This window comes from Hetaerina americana, unplaced genomic scaffold (genome assembly GCF_022747635.1).
Source record: "Hetaerina americana unplaced genomic scaffold, ioHetAmer1.1.p SCAF_5, whole genome shotgun sequence".
Taxonomy (NCBI): domain Eukaryota; kingdom Metazoa; phylum Arthropoda; class Insecta; order Odonata; family Calopterygidae; genus Hetaerina; species Hetaerina americana.
Window position 1 is genome coordinate 66,827,223 of NW_027287095.1, and position 17,618 is coordinate 66,844,840.

The 17,618-nt window shown below is 33.5% G+C and overlaps 1 protein-coding gene across 2 annotated transcripts in view; it reads right to left on the reverse strand.

The window, feature by feature from the left end:
• Positions 1 to 666: 666 nt before the first annotated feature.
• Wdr59 (WD repeat domain 59) overlaps positions 667 to 17,618 on the reverse strand; it is a 67,122-nt gene continuing 50,170 nt past the window's right edge. For both annotated transcript variants that reach the window (XM_071592075.1, XM_071592074.1), the window contains 4 exons: positions 7,071 to 7,411; positions 4,682 to 4,778; positions 1,780 to 1,933; positions 667 to 1,355 (listed from right to left, as the gene is read on the reverse strand). In XM_071592075.1, coding sequence (XP_071448176.1) covers positions 1,219 to 1,355; positions 1,780 to 1,933; positions 4,682 to 4,778; positions 7,071 to 7,411 — 729 coding nt within the window. In that variant the 3' untranslated portion in view covers positions 667 to 1,218. The remainder of the gene's footprint in view (positions 1,356 to 1,779; positions 1,934 to 4,681; positions 4,779 to 7,070; positions 7,412 to 17,618) is intronic.

Below are 17,618 nucleotides of genomic sequence, written 5' to 3' on the forward strand. Positions count from 1 at the left end.
ATTGTGAAATAGCACTTATTTGACTGCAATTATCCAAAAGGATACATTTTATACAGTCACCAGTGCATATGGGTGTATGTATCAGGGTATTTTCATGTCTTCAAGTTTCTCTTCTTCCTCGCTCAAAAGACCAGAGATCAATGAATAAAATAGCAATGGTAAGATAGGTCACTGAATGTTAAATATTTTGCAGTAGGTTTTATAATATATCAAGGGTGGTAACAGAAGATATGGTAGTTCAGGGATAAATAGCTGGAGTACTGACCAGAGGACCTGGGTTCAATTCCCAGGTGTGCCTTCCTGTTCATTCTCACAGCTTCACCCGAGCTGTGTAACTTCTAAGGTATCAGAACTTCCTGAGAAACCATAGATGGTACAGAGAAAGGACCCGGTCCCGCTACCATGATATGTGAATTTCACATGCCATTGCATTTAGTATTGTGTGAACCCCCTATTGATAACTGTGTTTATGGTTTTTTATTGTGATATTATTGCAATAAAGAAGTAGTTAAATTCTGATCAATTTGGAAGCAAGTAACAGAGGTATGTTATGTAAATACTTAGGTATACCCTCAAAGTTAGCCCTGTATGATAAACATAAAAGAAAACATGAACAGTATATAAATATAAACAATTCAAAATAAATTTCCAGTCTTTTCACTCAAAATTTTTAATCATATAAATAAATTATTTACTAATCCACAAGAAAGGAAAACATGATAATAAGGAAACTCTTATTTAACTGTCTCACCCAAAAGAGTTCTAATAATGAAATTGCTAACTATAAAATGTGGAATTTATTCCAATGATTTGGTAGTTTTATCAGTATCAGCTCCATTCATAAAAGTGTGATTTTCTGTCAAGAACAGTATTTTTGAGCAGTGGCACAATAAGGCAGAGGCACACCAGACGTGCTAGGAAAAAAATTGAAACTTTTTCATATACTACATAATATATACATATTATCAAGTACGTATGTACATGTTTTTGAAAAGACAGTTATGAAAAAATAAAGCAATTCATATTACATTTATATTACAGTAGTATTGTATCTGTCTGAATCAACAGACATGAGGGACCACAGAGTCTGGACATCAAAAGAGACAAAGGCACCACTGAATTTCATTGGTTGGCAGTTGTTCACATAAAAGTAAAAATATAAAAATGTCTGTACATGGCTTATTTAGCCCTAGTAAAAAGAGGCGATTGCATCAATCACTAATCCAGTATGGCTGCACTTTGCTCTGTGCACTTGCATCCACATCCTGACGGGCAAGTGTCTTCATTTCTGAACCAATCCTGAATGTGGTTTGAGTGTCCTCCATGGCCACATATAAGGCAGAAGTTTGAGCATCCTAGAGAGGTAAGCAAATGACAAATGTAATTATTTATTGGTAGTATTGCAGCTTATATAATTGTGACAAATAATGATCCCTAACTTTCAGATTTTTTCATTTTAATAATTAATAGTACCACCCTCTTAATGAGCATTTCAAAATACATTCACCAAGCATAAAAATGTTAAGTGCTTATCCAAATACAAATTTAACTTCTCAACATTTTCATCAATGTGTAGTGATATGCGTGCAGTTTTTTTTATTATTAAATATGAATAGGTGAATGAAAATTATTTCATCAAGCTGTCATGGGACAAATATTTTGGGCTTTCGTTGAAAAAATTCTATTTTACATCGAATAATTCACTATGTTTAGAGAAGTACTACGCATACTATGTTTCTGAATACTTTTTGACAAAAAATTAGAATTTTAATATTTTACCTTTGACAGATACATGGCAAATAACACATAGAAGACTTAATCTCTTGCAATAGGAGCAGTGAGCACCTCGAACAGACCGGGAACAGTGCTGACAGTCAGTCAGGAATTCAACTCCACGATGTGGCTCCAAGGGCACAGAGACATACTTGAGGACCTATAAAGAAAATTGCATTTATACTTTAAGATATGAACAGGTAGAAACTGTGGCAGGTGATTACTGAATTGATATGGTATTAGGTTTTAACTAAAAGGATGGCAACCATAGATGCAAATCTTTGAACACTTTGTTTAACATGGAAGATGCCTCTCATGGCATATAAAATGCAAGACATTTGACACAATGCAAGAATAAGAGCCTTTCCCTCAACCCCTCTTTCCATGTCTACTTTGCCTACACCATCTTGAATCTTCTCCTTCTGTTATACTCAGTAATATTATTCTAAAAACTCTCAAACAAATGGGCAGGAATGCATGAAAAATCTTGTATTATGCATCATTTTTATTGCATTACTTTTTCAATTGCATTATTTCACATCTATTTGACTTCACATGAAGGTAAACGGGGTGTAAAATTCAGTGGAACTATTTCTCATTTCTCAGAATGATGCACAATGAAGTTGAGGTTAATCACTATGCTTGTGATGGAGTTGGAGTCGAAAATTTCTTTCACTGAATGTATGTATCATCCAGTTCATGAGCGGTAACTTATATTCATCTTTATGCTTTTAGAAATAAGATTATCATAATAACTTTCCTTTTAAAAAAGAAAATTTGTTAGAAAAAATATGCGGCCATTTAGGTGCCATAATCACATATTTTTTAGTTGCAGTGGTCCAGGGGTACTGTAAAGCTTGTCCACCGGTATGAAAAATTCCTTAATCGTCAAGGTGATTATGTCGAAAAGTAACCATAAATGTACATAACTTTTAGTGATAAAATAATTTTTTTATGCTCATTGGTCTTTTTTTATGGCCTATCTGGGGTTGAAAAAAAAACTGCTCTCGTAAAATTTAACAGAATGAAATGCAGAAAAATAAAAAGAACCTTAATTATTGGTGAAGATTTTATAACTGAATAGTACATATCATAATTGGGGCATATATGACTTTTCAATATTTTTCAGAAATAATCAGAGATAGGTTTGTATAAGGTAGAACTCATGAACATATTAGGGAAGATAGAAATATATTGGAGGGATATGTGACTTATTCGCAACCTGTACATGTTTCAGACTGTCTGGGTATGTGTTGCAGATGCAGAGTTGGGATGGTCAGGGTTATGCAGGGGAGTGGGGCAAGGGTGTCCATTATCACCTGTTCATTTCAAGAAATAAATTTTATAGGTGAGACTATTCCATTATTCCATTATAACTATTCCAAGCACATATTTTTTCAAATATACTAATGATTTACCATTGACAACTTAAGCAAAAAATTGGCAACACATCTTATTTTAATAAATTTACTTCACATTTTAATGGGATCTTCTTACACTTTGGGGCTATTGAGGGCTTAGGGACTTTAATTTTAAGTCATTAGAAGTCATCAACCATCAATCGTGTGGTGCATAAGATTAGAGGGAGAAATTGTTCTATGTTGTCATTTGAGTCCAAACTAGGGATAATCCAGGTTTTGTCTCATCCTGACAACCCTCAGTGCCATACAGGGTCTGTCCCAAAAATAAGTAGAATGATTTTTTCCTCTCAAAGTGGACGGTTGGAGTGAGGTGATTTTTGGAGAGAAAGATGACAGGAGATCTTCAGAAAGCAACGCAAACTGCGTCAGTTGTCTGTGGGCCATTAGTGTGCAGATTGCTGCTACACTGGATCCCTGTTTGAGGGTTGCGCCACTAATTTGCGACATCGAATTCCATTGAACAACAACACGCAATAAAATTTTGAGTTAAGCTTGGAAAATCAGATTTAGGAGAAGAAGCTATGTCCCAAGGAATAGTTTCCTGCTGGCACATGGTGTTCCTGGAGGGTAGAGAGGAGGTATGAAATTGAGGCATGCCCTGGATCTCCATCAACAACACAGTATGATGAAAATGTGCAAAAAGTGAGAAACATCCTCAATTCCAATCAATGACAGAGTTTCAGAATATTAGCAGAAGAGTGCAATATTCCAAGAACCAGAGGGAAATGCATTCTTACAGAAAGTTTAGCCATGAGATATGTGTGTGCCAAAATGGTCCCCAAGGTACTGTCAGAAGATCAGAATTCTGTTCTCTTGAACCACAGTGAAAGTGGCCTACAGCCCTAATGTGGCATGGCAGACTTATTTTTGTTTCAAAAAATAAAAAGGAGTTCAAAAAGCAACCGCTTTGGAATGTTGGATAATGTCAGAGGCAGCAAAAAGGTGTCTGAATGAGGTGTCTAACTGGTATCGTACACTGAATTAACAGTGGTGAATAATCAAATTTTGAATACTATTTAAAATACTTAATGTAAAAATTATATTTAATGCAATACTTATTTAAGAACACTATAAAACAAAGCCACAAATTTTTCCTGTGCATCATTATCAGTTAATCACCTATTTTTAGGTGAGTATTGGGACTACTTCTTATTTCCAATATTGAGTTCATCTCCTAAGGGTGAAGTGGATAACATTTTATAGGAGCATGACAGTTTTTTACAAGCAGTAAGAGCATTGATTGCCACTGGTCAAATTACACCAAATGGTGGCTAGAGAGATGCTTCAATCTAATGGACTAATAGAAGCATATAAACCACATGGAAGTGTGCAAAAAGTGAGAAACATCCTCAATTACTATCAGCCAGTATGAATAAAAAAAACACCTATTGTAACCAATTTAAAAGAAAATTACCACCAGAGAACAAAACCATTGCCATTTCAAAACATGGACCACAACAGAAAAATTAGGTACATCAGTTTTTTACCTGTGCACGAGCTTCCAATAAATGCCAACGATTGAGGATCTCAGAATACTCATTCTTATATTCATCATATAGAAGCCGCTTACTATTGTCCAGAGTACTGAAAAAATTGAAATAAAAACAAATTACTTTACAATGGTCTGTTAGAGCTAACTAAAACTAATGCATTAATATTATTTCAGATACTGTAATTATTATAAAAGTAACTACAGGAGAAATTTTAATTGAAATAACAACTTAGAGCAGATGATAATGCACATACTTTATTTATTTTCCATTTTGAATTTGACAACTAGAAAATGAATGCCAACCACCATATACACACATAAAAACAATTAATGGCATTAGACATTTGACCTAAATAAAATACCACTCAAAGAATAATAAATTGCGAGAACAAATTAAAAAATCACCCAAATTAGGATTCACATTGAAAAAAGATTGCTAGCTATCATCAATCAAATACTTTTCGAGGTTAAAATTTTCTTGGTAAGAAAGAAGGTGTATCGCACACTGATTCATTCACATGACCTGCATGCGTATTCAAGTAGACACTTAAGATGCAAATTGTCATGAACATACATGAGTCTACCGCTGAGTGATCTTGGAGGAGCAAGAGATTCTTGTGATAACTTACAGCGTGACCGTATATGTGAAGTAGCAGAAGCTGGCATAATAGTCAAAACTTATGACACCTGCCCACTTATATTCATGATTTCATTCCATGCCTGCCTAAAGTGACGTAAGTTCCTTGGACCAACAGCTAATTACAAGCACTCTTGGGAATTATGAGATGGACACCCCTGACATACACAATCATTACCTCAGTTCAACAATTTATATTCCATAGAAGAGATGAATATTTGCCCATTAAAGTATGAATTCATAGCTCACTTTTATTTTCAGATTGTTGTGTAATCCGTAAGGGATTTACCTACGCTAGGGAACAAATTTTGTTCAGACACATACAACAGTGTCTAAATGAGAAGCATGCAGAAAAGCAAAGCTCCCAGGGATCCAATTCTTTCTAGTTGGACTGAACTCCAGAACAGGTGTGGGACACCAGACTCTTCCTCAGGAACCTGAACGCTTTGTCAATATTCAATCAAATTGATAGCCCCTTTCACAGTATGTGTGTGCGGTCAAATAATTATTAATGCAGGGGTTTTGCTAAATAAATAAAATTTGCATGCTTAGAAAACATTGGCTAGGAAATTAATTCTTTGTGCATAATTGTCATTTACAATTTCATACCTAAGTAAGAATTACACCAACTCATTAGCTAATAATTAGGACTCCAAAAAATTGTGTTGAATTGCAACTAACGGATTCTTCACCATTCAGTTTCGAAAAAATGCAGAAAAAATGAGCAATTCATCAAAAAATACGGAGAAACTAGAACACCACCACTGGGAAAGTAATGCATTTTTCGTCATCTGTTTTTAAAGAAACTCACTGAGCAATAATTAAAGTTATAATCTGAGCAATCACATATGACTTTTTCCCCAGTTGCCAGCAAACTTGATTTTTAGCACTACCTTTGCTGCATGTAAAATCAAACTTGTGAACCCACAGTAGTACTCATGCGTTGCTCTTTTTTCCAAATGGAGATTAACATTCAATAAATTATCACTGATCTACTGGTTAAGTTAGGTTCTTGATGGGCACAAGCTACCAAACGGTACATTGACGATTTACTTGCCCCTCATAACAAAACACAACCCTACATCCCACACTACAATAAGCCCCTCTTCAACTACAAATACTACCTTGGTTTATTCCTTATCACCATCCTATTTCTACATCTTCATTGTTTGCCTAATGTAACCACTTTATCACAGTTTTAAACGTCCCAATGGCAATCAGATAGCTCTGCATAATTGATTTTAAGCAGCAAATGAATAGCTTAACTTATAACTGAAAATTACCCATTAATAACAATAGGTAAACTGTTTAAAATTTTTGGTACTTATGACAGCAGTCAGTAATTTTTCTTTCCCTTGTATTTGAAAATATGGAGACCCAGAACTTGTTTCTACTTCTCAATGACTTCATTAGCATCTGTGTTTCTTCAAGTATTAAACAGTCAATGCAAATTGCACATTTTTCTAGACAATTCTGCAATAAGAAGGGTTGTGTTTTACCATGAAATTGGGGTAAAATATGATCTTAATCCTCTAGCAGGTATTAATTATTAAATTTAATTAAGAACCTATTAAAATAATAATAAAATATTGAATATATAAATATAATATAATATTGAATATATATATATATATATATATATAATATTGGATATATATATATATATATATATCCAATATTATATGTAAAATTTGTTTTGGATTGGGGATAAAATTAATTAGGGTGGTAGATATTAATTTACACGTACAGTACGTTTCGATCCCTGTATCCTGAGATCAGCTGTCCTCTAGTACTCAGCATTCCTCCACCTTGCCAAATCTGATGCTGTGTGTGATGCAGGGAAGTCAATCTTGGGTTATGTGTAGCTCGACCACCAGCCTCACGGTGCTCAACAATGGCTGCCGCAGCTGAACGCATATCGTCCAGGGAGTCCGACCATGAATTGGAACGATTCTGCTTCAATATGGGTGCCAACGCCCCCCATCCACCTTCCAGCCACCCTTCACCTGTGCCACTCTCAGAACTGACCCCCACACCTCCAATTCCACCACCGCCTGGATGCACCGTGTGGTAAGGAGATCCTCCTGGCTATGGTGGCCAATTCGAAGGTATTCATCGCACCATCAAGTAGGGGTCGTAGGTTAGGAGGGGTGGTCAACAGACAAGGATCAAATTGAAAGAGGACAACAATGAGATAGAATGCAGTTTGAACACATCAATTCAATGTGATCTGAGTATAGCGATATATAATGAGAGTGAACACATTTAAAGAGGCTCCAACAGGCTGAAGACAAAAAGGGCTACGATAGGCTGTGGATTAAGGGTAGGGAAAGAACTGGATGCTTGAGGGAAAGGCAACATAGACCAACAGGATCATTCACTCAAAAAACAATTTAAATGGGTGGTAAGAAAAAAGCTTCTAATAAATCTGTGCCAGGCAAGAAAAAAATTAACTCTAGACTAAAGTTGCTAAACCGACCTACAATAGAAAACAAGCATACATGTATGCATGAACACACATACATGGTTTAAATAGGCCTATCAAACACCTAAAATGTTTTTGGAAATCACGCTACATAATACAACAATAGACTATCATGTGCTATGAAATGAGTCTCAACTTTTGGAAAATGCAGCTGTCTATCCATAAATAAAATCTCATTTGAGTAATAACTTATACTTTATATTGGGTCTTTAGATTCCTAGTTCCATGTGAGAAAATACAAGGAAAAAATATAACTTCACTCCTGCTTATCCTTGGTTTAACAACAAAATTCCCAAAAATTCCATTTCTGCATTCCATAGTTCAAAGAGAATGTATGTGAACTAACTTTAAATAATTATGAGGCAAAAACTAAAAAACAGAATCAAACCTTTCTGGAATTATATAAAACCCACAAGGTAAGAGTTCTGGATTCAAAAAAAATATTCCCAAATTTCTTTCATTCCATTAAATGTACATCTATTTTCCATTCCACAGCAAACACTATGTTGACTTGGGTGATATTTTATAACAGGACAAACTATACTAGTATTCAAGAAAGAAAAACTTGAATTCTGAAAAATGATTAGTCTAACAACACATTGCAATAGAAATATTATTTTCATTCACGACAAAACAAACAAATAATTAAAATTGTAATTGATCACATCTTATTAGCTGAATCTACACATTAATTTTACTTTGGCCTTACAAGCTGATTGCAGTGATACTGATTATAACACTAGAAAAGTTAATATCTAATTCTTTACAATATTTTATTAAATTGGATTTACGAGGGTCATCCGGAAAGTAGTACCCGTTCGTGCCGCATGAAGTGCTGACGACGCGAGTAGCCGCTGGACGAGGTCAGATAGCTTCAGTGGCTTGTCTGCCTTCTCTGAGCCAAGTTGCGTGACGCTAGCATTGCCTGTGTTGTTTCTGTGATTGTTTACAATGTTTAAAAAAATTGAGAACGCCGCCAGTTGTGAAGTGAGGGCAGTGATTAAATTCCTCAATGCAAGAAACGTTCGCCCATGTGATATTCATCGCCAATTAAAGGAGGTGTATGGAGACAATGTAATGGACGAGTCGTCTGTTCGGCGGTGGTGTCGCAACTTCAACATGGGGAGGGGGAACACACACGACGATGAGCGTTCGGAGAGACCGTCTGTCATTACAGACCAACTGGTGAGCTCAGTTGACGAATTCGTGAGGAACGATCGGCGCGTCACAATTGATGACATCTGTGAGCATTTTCCCAATGTTTCTCGAACAATTGTTCATGAAATTGTTAAACACCATCTGCATTATGCAAAAATTTGTGCAAGATGGGTCCCTCGCGTATCTCAATGAGCTGGCGGCGAAGGACTATGCAGCAGGAATACAGAAACTTGTCACACGTTATGACAAATGCCTTAATTTGCTTGGAGATTATGTTGAGAAGTAGTTTAAAGTATCCTCTTTCAAATAAAATTTTTTATGTTTGTTAATATTTACTTTTGTGTCTTTATTTCACGAACGGGTACTACTTTCCGGATGACCCTCGTATATCCTTAAGGTATGGTCAAATATTATAAGATGACATTTCAATAAGAATAGCACTATAGTACATTTAGAATCGTAATTAGTTCTTGAGGTATTAACTTTTATACAACTGCAAATAATGAAATCTTGATCTTACTAAAGTAAGAGAAATAAGACATGCAAGTCTCCATTTTTCAACATATTTTATAATTTGATATTAACTGCCAACAGAATGTAAGAACCCATTTATTAATACCAAAATAAAACTGACATACATTGTTTGATATTTTGAAAATAGCAAATGTGTACCACTGATTAGGATTAAATGTAAGAGTTAATGTAATTATCAAATTATTACTCAGTCAAATAAAATGAATGGGTCAACTTAACACCAGTGTCAAAATTTTAATAAAATTTCATTACATAATAATAGGATAGAAATAAGCATATTGTAGTTACCACTACAATTTTAACGGAATGACTGAAGAAAAGCATTAATAATAAAAATTTTCCACAAAAAGTGAAAGCAAAAATCACCCTGAAATTATATTGTAGAAAAACCATGTTCTTAATTACAACTTCAAGGAATTCACTTTCATTATAGATAAATGCAATAAATCTATTAAGCTGGATGAATCAGAACAAATTATCTGAAATTCCATTTGCTATTACTTTACATCAAAAGGAATATTATTTTCAGAAGAGACTGAGAAATTTTTCTATGCACACATTAATACTTTGATTAAAATATCTTGTAACCGGATGCCAAAATTGTATTCCATTCAAGTTTTACTGAATTCAGAGATTAAAAAAGAAAACTTAATATGCAGTTTTGTAAGATAGTATCTTGCTCACCACATAAGACAAACAATTATATTGATGAATAAATATAATGGAGAATCAAACTTAGTTACACAGGTTATTATAGTAGTGCATGATGACAAAGCCATTAACAATGATCATGGAAGATAACAGAGTACATAAGGCTATAGGTTTAGCATGATTAATTGGGTAAATTTTAGCTCAAGGCAATAAATTGGCATGCTGTATTAATACATACATTAAATGGTAAAAGTGTAATTTTATTGCATCACCACCAATAAGGACAGTGGATCCTAAAGTAACATAGAACACTCACTTCATGATGCAAGCTCTAAGTTTACATGGAGAGCTACTATGTGTACAAAAAACAATTTTCAGATCAATGAGTACACCATTGATTACGTCTCATGTATAAAGAAAAGGCTGTAGAGTTGTGAACATATAATTAACACAGTTGATGCTGTATGAGAGTGGGAGACTGAACAGATAAAAGAGCTTCCATGCAAAAACTTCGGTCCATTAATAAAATCATAATGGGAGTGAATAACATAATAAGAATGGGTAGATAACATACACAGATGTCTAACTTATAACCTATGATAACCATTTCCCTGAGATGACTCTTCATCCAAAAAGACCATTTATGTATACATTTATTAATTTTTTAATAGGAGTATAATTAATTTGGGTCCAGGGAATGAAATCAAAAATCTTCTTAACACAGCATCATGTGTAAAGAGCAATATAGGTGCTGAAAAGTTGCCCAAAACCAATGACCAATAACATTTATCATACTAAGCTGACATGATTGCATACCAATAACAGCTATCAAATCTTAATTAAAACCATTGTTAAATTTCAATAATATTTTTATAAATAACCCATTTTGTCTAAGGCCATTTCATGATAAAAATTCTGAGTTTTCACTAATTTTAACCGTTTGAAATAATAGCATGCAGATTTTTTCTTATGGTAGTATGAAGGACACCTTCAATCATTTTTAGCAAAGGAAGGCATGAATGAGAATTTAATACAATTAGGAACAATATATAATAGTTTAACATCATCAATTCTAAACTTTGTAAACCAAGACCTCATTTATAGAATTTACTTTACACCCTCCTAATTTGTACCATTCATTAACCCTTCAAATAGGCATTAATTATGACTGATGATAAAAAAGAGCACAAAAATTTAAAAAAGCGCGCGGAGTGAACATGTATTAAACCACATTTTGTGGTGAACTAATTCTCTGCTTACATCAACAACCTGCTGAGTTTTACAATTTATTGTGTAAAATACAAAATCTGGCAAGGAGATTGTCCAAGGGTAGGTAAAAATGCTCCCAGTTAGTGAAATAACAACAAGTATTATGCAGGGAAAAGGCAATCTGAGGGAAAGTTAGCAGGGATGAAAATTCTATGAAGGATTAAGAAATATTTTGAAAAACTACCAAATCGATAACTATATTTCTATGATGGATTCACTTTTGTCACCCAAAGAAAAATCGCAAATCAAAAATTACAAATACTTTCATAGCTGGAAAGTTTCAAAACTTTTCATGTTGAGGAAGTGTAGATGAAGCTTATTCACTTCTTATAGTTCTTGCATTGATGGCCATGAACAAAAGAAAATTTCAGTTGCTTGCAGCATCTCTTTCAAAATCCCCCAATAAATGTGCATTAATTAGACCTCAGCATCAACAAGATCCATCGTATACATATGTATGCAAAGTTCATGAATAAACACTCCTCTATCCTTTGTAAGAATGGATGCTCCTTGTATAAGGTCAACAAAACTAACTATTGATGCGATTACACTAATCTTCTCCTATAGCTTTAGCTGAAAATTGTTAAGCAGCACTTTCACTCACAAGTTTCCACCTCAGATGCATGGATGAATCAGAGATGGACTAGGGGGTTAAAGACTATTTAATTTTTTGAGCCAACCATGCACAGTTTTACCCCAACTTCACTGCTTCATTAATGCAGTGCATCAGTGCTTTTGCACTTAACAAGGATAACTGAGTTCAACCAATTATTCTGTGTAAGTTTATGTCAAAAGAAACAAATGAAGACATCATATTTCAAAATTACTATGCTTTTGCCTGGTCACGTCTTTAGTGACTCACATAAAAATTGCATTCCAGTAACCTTTGTCCGGCCATAAGATTTGCAAGAGTTCAGTCCACCCAAGTACATGCAACATTAATTGAACTTCAACTGCTGGGTAAGCAAGAGGACATTTTACAACCTAAACTAAACCAGCTGGATTATGCTTGTAAGTGTAACCAAAGTAAAGTCAGCTTTGAGAGAGATGGATTAGAGCAAGCTATGTAGAAACAAATACAAACTATCCTTTGGGAATTTCCTCCTAAAGGGTAAGTTTAAAAGGTTAAGCAGTGATCGTGAGTGGATGAGGTGTGAATGCAGCTAACATGAACAGGTACCAAAATCACATATTGATGTAGTGTAACATAATTTATAAGGCACATAAATTTAGTTTTAATCAATATCTTTTTCACATACCACATTGCAGAAAATCCAACATGTTTATCCAATCTTAAATCAGCATGAAATCATTACAATTTATTCTCACAGATAAATATAAAGAATATTGAATGAATGAATGGTGTAAATATGATGGTTGTAATTTATATAACAGCATTACAATAAAATAAGTTATATTTAGTCAAACTTGATCATTTTATTTTCTATTATCATATATGCAAATTAATTATTGGTGTAAAGGAGTATTCCTGTTTATTGTTAAATAAATAAACTTGAACACTTCTAACTCCTTTAAAAAAACTAGCAAATTTTTCCTATATACATTGCTGAAAATAATCAGGCATCTTAAAGAGGTAATCATAAAATCAGGGTCAAGAACATTAAAACAACAAAGCAATGGAAAAAATCACAAGAAAGTCTTTCATCAACTATTGACACAAGTAGCAATGTTATGGCCTGGTGACACATGTATACTTTAACTACACATGAATTCCACTTCAATTTGACACATGCTGAAAATTTGAAAATTATAAGAAATTGACATAAGTTCTAACTTGGAAATGATTTTTATAGTAAATAAATTGGAAAAGATGAAACTATTGTCTTTTAAAATCATTTAAATGATTAAAACACTGTAATTTTTTATACTTTTTCTAGTTCGATCTAATAAAAAGTTCCTTAAGTAAATTTTGATGATTTTACTTGCAAAATGTGTAAAGTAACTTGCTTCATCATTGTTGTCAATGCATAAGCCCATAATGTTAAAAGAAAGGTGACCTTTAAATTCCCCCAATCAAGTGTTAGAGTGTTTTATTTCACTTCCCACATCACTTGCTTGAGAATTTATAATAGATTTAATGCACTAAACATACAATGAAAAATACACATATAAGAGTTGATATTGAATTAGGTCCATATTAACTAAGTGGAAGGTTACGTAGAAGATACTTGGGTAACACCACAAAAGCACTGGTAAGTGTTATGCAAAAGAGAGATTATTAGTAGTAATCCTCTCCTTTATATTTCTACCTTTTACTCTGTTTTTTTAGTGGCTACATTTGTTAGTTAACAGTAGTTATCTGTTGGGAGTAATTGCGAACAAAGGAAAAATGTGAGCCTGTAAATGAATGAATGAAGTAGACACATTGAAAAGTAGCATGATTATTTGAAATTTTGTATAACGCCATGTGAACATGATATCCTTTTAAAGAATGTAAGTGGTAGTAAAATAATGCGCATTGCACTGTTCTTAATGTTTCGTGGGCTTTCGCTAATACTAATAGAGTCTGTATTTATATCAGTCTACACCCCCTTTCATATTCCCACTTATTCTTGCAAGATATATCATAAATATTATGTAACACTACATGATAAATCATATATTCATGCACAACAGGAGGTGAAAGCACAATTTGAATTTGATTTTGGGTAGTAAAGATAGTATAATCCTTAAGCAAAATTTGTTGTGATTTTACACTTCTAAGGAATTTAAAAACCATGTTATAAACCTTTATAGCATATTTATATTGTTTCATCAACCCTCCTGCTATATAATGGCACCAATTGCATTTAAAACAATAAAGGATAACTTTACCGATGGTGCGGCGGCTAACGTACTGGCTTCCCACCCTGAGGGCGCGGGTTCAAATCCCGGCGGTGTTGAATATTTTTCAGAGGTATCTTGATCCCTACTTGAGGTGCTTTGTGGAGGGCACTTTGAGTGAGTACGCCGTCCGTCGGATGGGACGTTAAACTGCGGACCCCTTGGCGCTTTTCGTAAAGAGTAGGCTAATGCCGACGCCGGGTTTCTCTCCACCCTTCATCCTTTCCTATCCATTCCCTATGGCGCAAATGACCTCAGCTGTCAGTCGCCTCCCCTCAAAACTACTACTACTAGCATGCTGATAAACAATATTGATCGACTTTAAAGGAGATAAAACAAATGGCAATGATTAACATAACAGAAATGATAGTTATTTCAAGTCTGCATGATCAATAACAACTTGACTTCAGAAGTAGAGTTAATGGCAAATATATCTGCTTTGGTAGGAACAAATCCCACCAAAACTCACTATCAGTTCTTAAAGATGTGAACTGCTTATAGAATTTTTGATTTACGTTATTAATGCAAGATAAGAACAATTTTCATAACCAATGATAATCAGTGATTTTCTCAACTATATGTACTTATAAAGAAGGCTATTAGGAACCATATTTAATGACTCCATTGTTTAATTTTCATGTCCCGATGAAGATAACTGAAAGGTGCAACCCTGGATCTTTATTCCACCCTAATAAATAAATCATTTACCTAATGTGAAAGCATACCAGTCTTTCAAGTAAGACTGTTATTTGATACTTCATATCAATTTGGCATATAAAACAAAAATTTATATTTTGAGTTCATGAGCAGACTCCATACCTACTATATATTTATTTATGTAAGATTCTATTCTTCCTCTTGAAAATGGTTGCTAATTAATGAAATGTATTGTTCATTAAAAGCAACTCTTCTCTAATTTTGAATTTTTCCACATAGTTTATCAAACATGTTCCATTGAGTAATAGACTGATAGATTACATTGTAATCATTTTATGGCTTTGACTAACTTCCGGACCAATTTTTAACTTCTGTCAAAACTAATTTTATAAGTCAATAATTAAAAACTAAGCTGAGTAATAGAGAGTTTATACCTAATATTATTGTTTAATGCAAAATAAATAACAATAATAGCCAATACCATAAAACAAGAGTGCCCTTTATTAGGGTTCATATATTTAATTGAAACTTAAAAATTGCTAATATATCTAAACGGCAAAAATCGTAGATGCATTTTTTTCTGCCAGTTGAGCATGATTCCCTTTTCCTAGTACTTAGTTGGAAATGTGTTTAATATCATTCAACTTTGTACTGAATATCTCCTTTAATTTTTAATTGAAAATTTGATATTAGAGACATATCAATTCCTTTATTTCTTTCTACAATATATATTGACAGCTATTGGTTAATTCAAGAAATAATGAAGAAATAAAACTGGCTAAATAAAAATTAGCTCAACTAGTAAAACAAAATATAGTAGAAAACATAAAGAAGAAATTCAAATAAAAATCGACTTAAAACTGAAACTAGCAGCAATTTTCACACTTGAAAAGATTTTACTTTTATTTGTGATCTGGCAACAAAAGTTTTTGCTTCAAAGTTAATCTTGCATAGAGCAAGCAGGATTACATTATCCAAGATTGTAAGCCAAAAGAAACACACTGCAAATATAAGAAGAATAGATGCATGCTCAGCTATTGCTATATGAATTTAAGATTCTTTGTACTTTTCCACACTACTATCATATTTCCCAGCCATGGTGTCACAGTATCATTATCAACAGTTCACTGATTTAACAATTTGTAGATGTCTCACAAGTATCAATCTGAGGAAAGGGAGGTGGAAGGGGTGGAGGTTAACAGTGAAAGGAAAAAGAGCAGGAGGTGGGGGAGAAAAAAAGCTCTGGGACAATTGTAATGGGAGGCGTGAAATGATGGGAGGTCAAAAGAGAAATTGGCAGGAGTGAATATGTTAGAATTTGGTTTTGATATATAAATAAGCATTATAATTAAACAATCTAAGAAATTCAAACTAGTAATAAAATGAGCAAAAAAAACAATTCCCAATAATGCCATCTATTACTCCTACTTTGTCCCTCAGGCTCCCCCATTGCATACCCTCGGCTAAGTGATTCATCATGAAATAACAGTATTTTTCCATCCCTCTTTCACCTCCTCTCCCTCTTACATTTGTCTCCCCAGATGATAAATTAGTGAATCCTTGACAACGACAGAGTAATATCACTATCACATCAGAGTATTACATTATTCTTGATTCTCTTATTTCCTTCCAGCATACACTAAAACATAGCCTGCTTGAAAATTAGTTCCTTTTTTAATTACTACTGGTTCTTGAGTTGAATTATGGCTCCATATCTAACAGAAAAATTACTTAAAATCAATAAAAAGAATACTGATATTTCAAACAGGGCTTGAAAGTCACATTATAACATGTAAAATACACAGGAGATACACATGAGAAAACATGCTTATTATGTATCTGGTGTGGTCTTGAAAAAAATATTGACAAGAATGCGGTGTGTTAAGAAATGGAAAAACCTAGTTATCCAGGCTTCTGACCATCTAAAGTCAGGGTTCCCTATCTATGCATCATTACTGTCTGAAGAGGACAAACTAAACAATATCTAGGGACAGTATGATGATTAAAAGAATTCAATAAGAAAACTAACTCAGGCCACATCGCCATATCCAGGGAATAAGGGGAGGATTTTGACTGGGCAATTAGAAGGTTAAATAGTAACTATCCACCCAACAAGCTATGTATTTATTAAATTTCATATCATTCCATAACTGAAGCTATTTTTAAATATCCTTTATATGCAATGCTAAATAGAACAAAATAAGACAAATGAAGAAGTACCGATCAACCCATATGTAATTGAATGGCTAGGAAGTATTGATGTACCTATTTTTAATATTCCTCCAAATGAGAAACAATACCAAAAGGAGCATAAATTGAATGTAAGAATGACAAAATGTGCAAAATAAGTTTTGAAAAATATGAAATTATTCTAATGATTACATAATAAAGAATTTTAATAAATATTACTGCACTTATTTTTTCCATTAAAACCTGGAACTAGACAGTTATTCATAACTGACAACAAAATTCAAGAAATTTTAAGAATCTACTCAAATGTTAAAATGGGAAAAATCATTACCATAATTGCTGTATTTTATTAACTAGACCAATTCATCACAATTTCCTCCCTACCATGTACAACATTGATTCCCGTTTATAAAAATCACTATAAGCATTAGGCAGGTTTTGTGAATGACTAGGTATTACATATATGTTTGAAAACATAGAAAGGATAATGCGATTATACTGAACAAA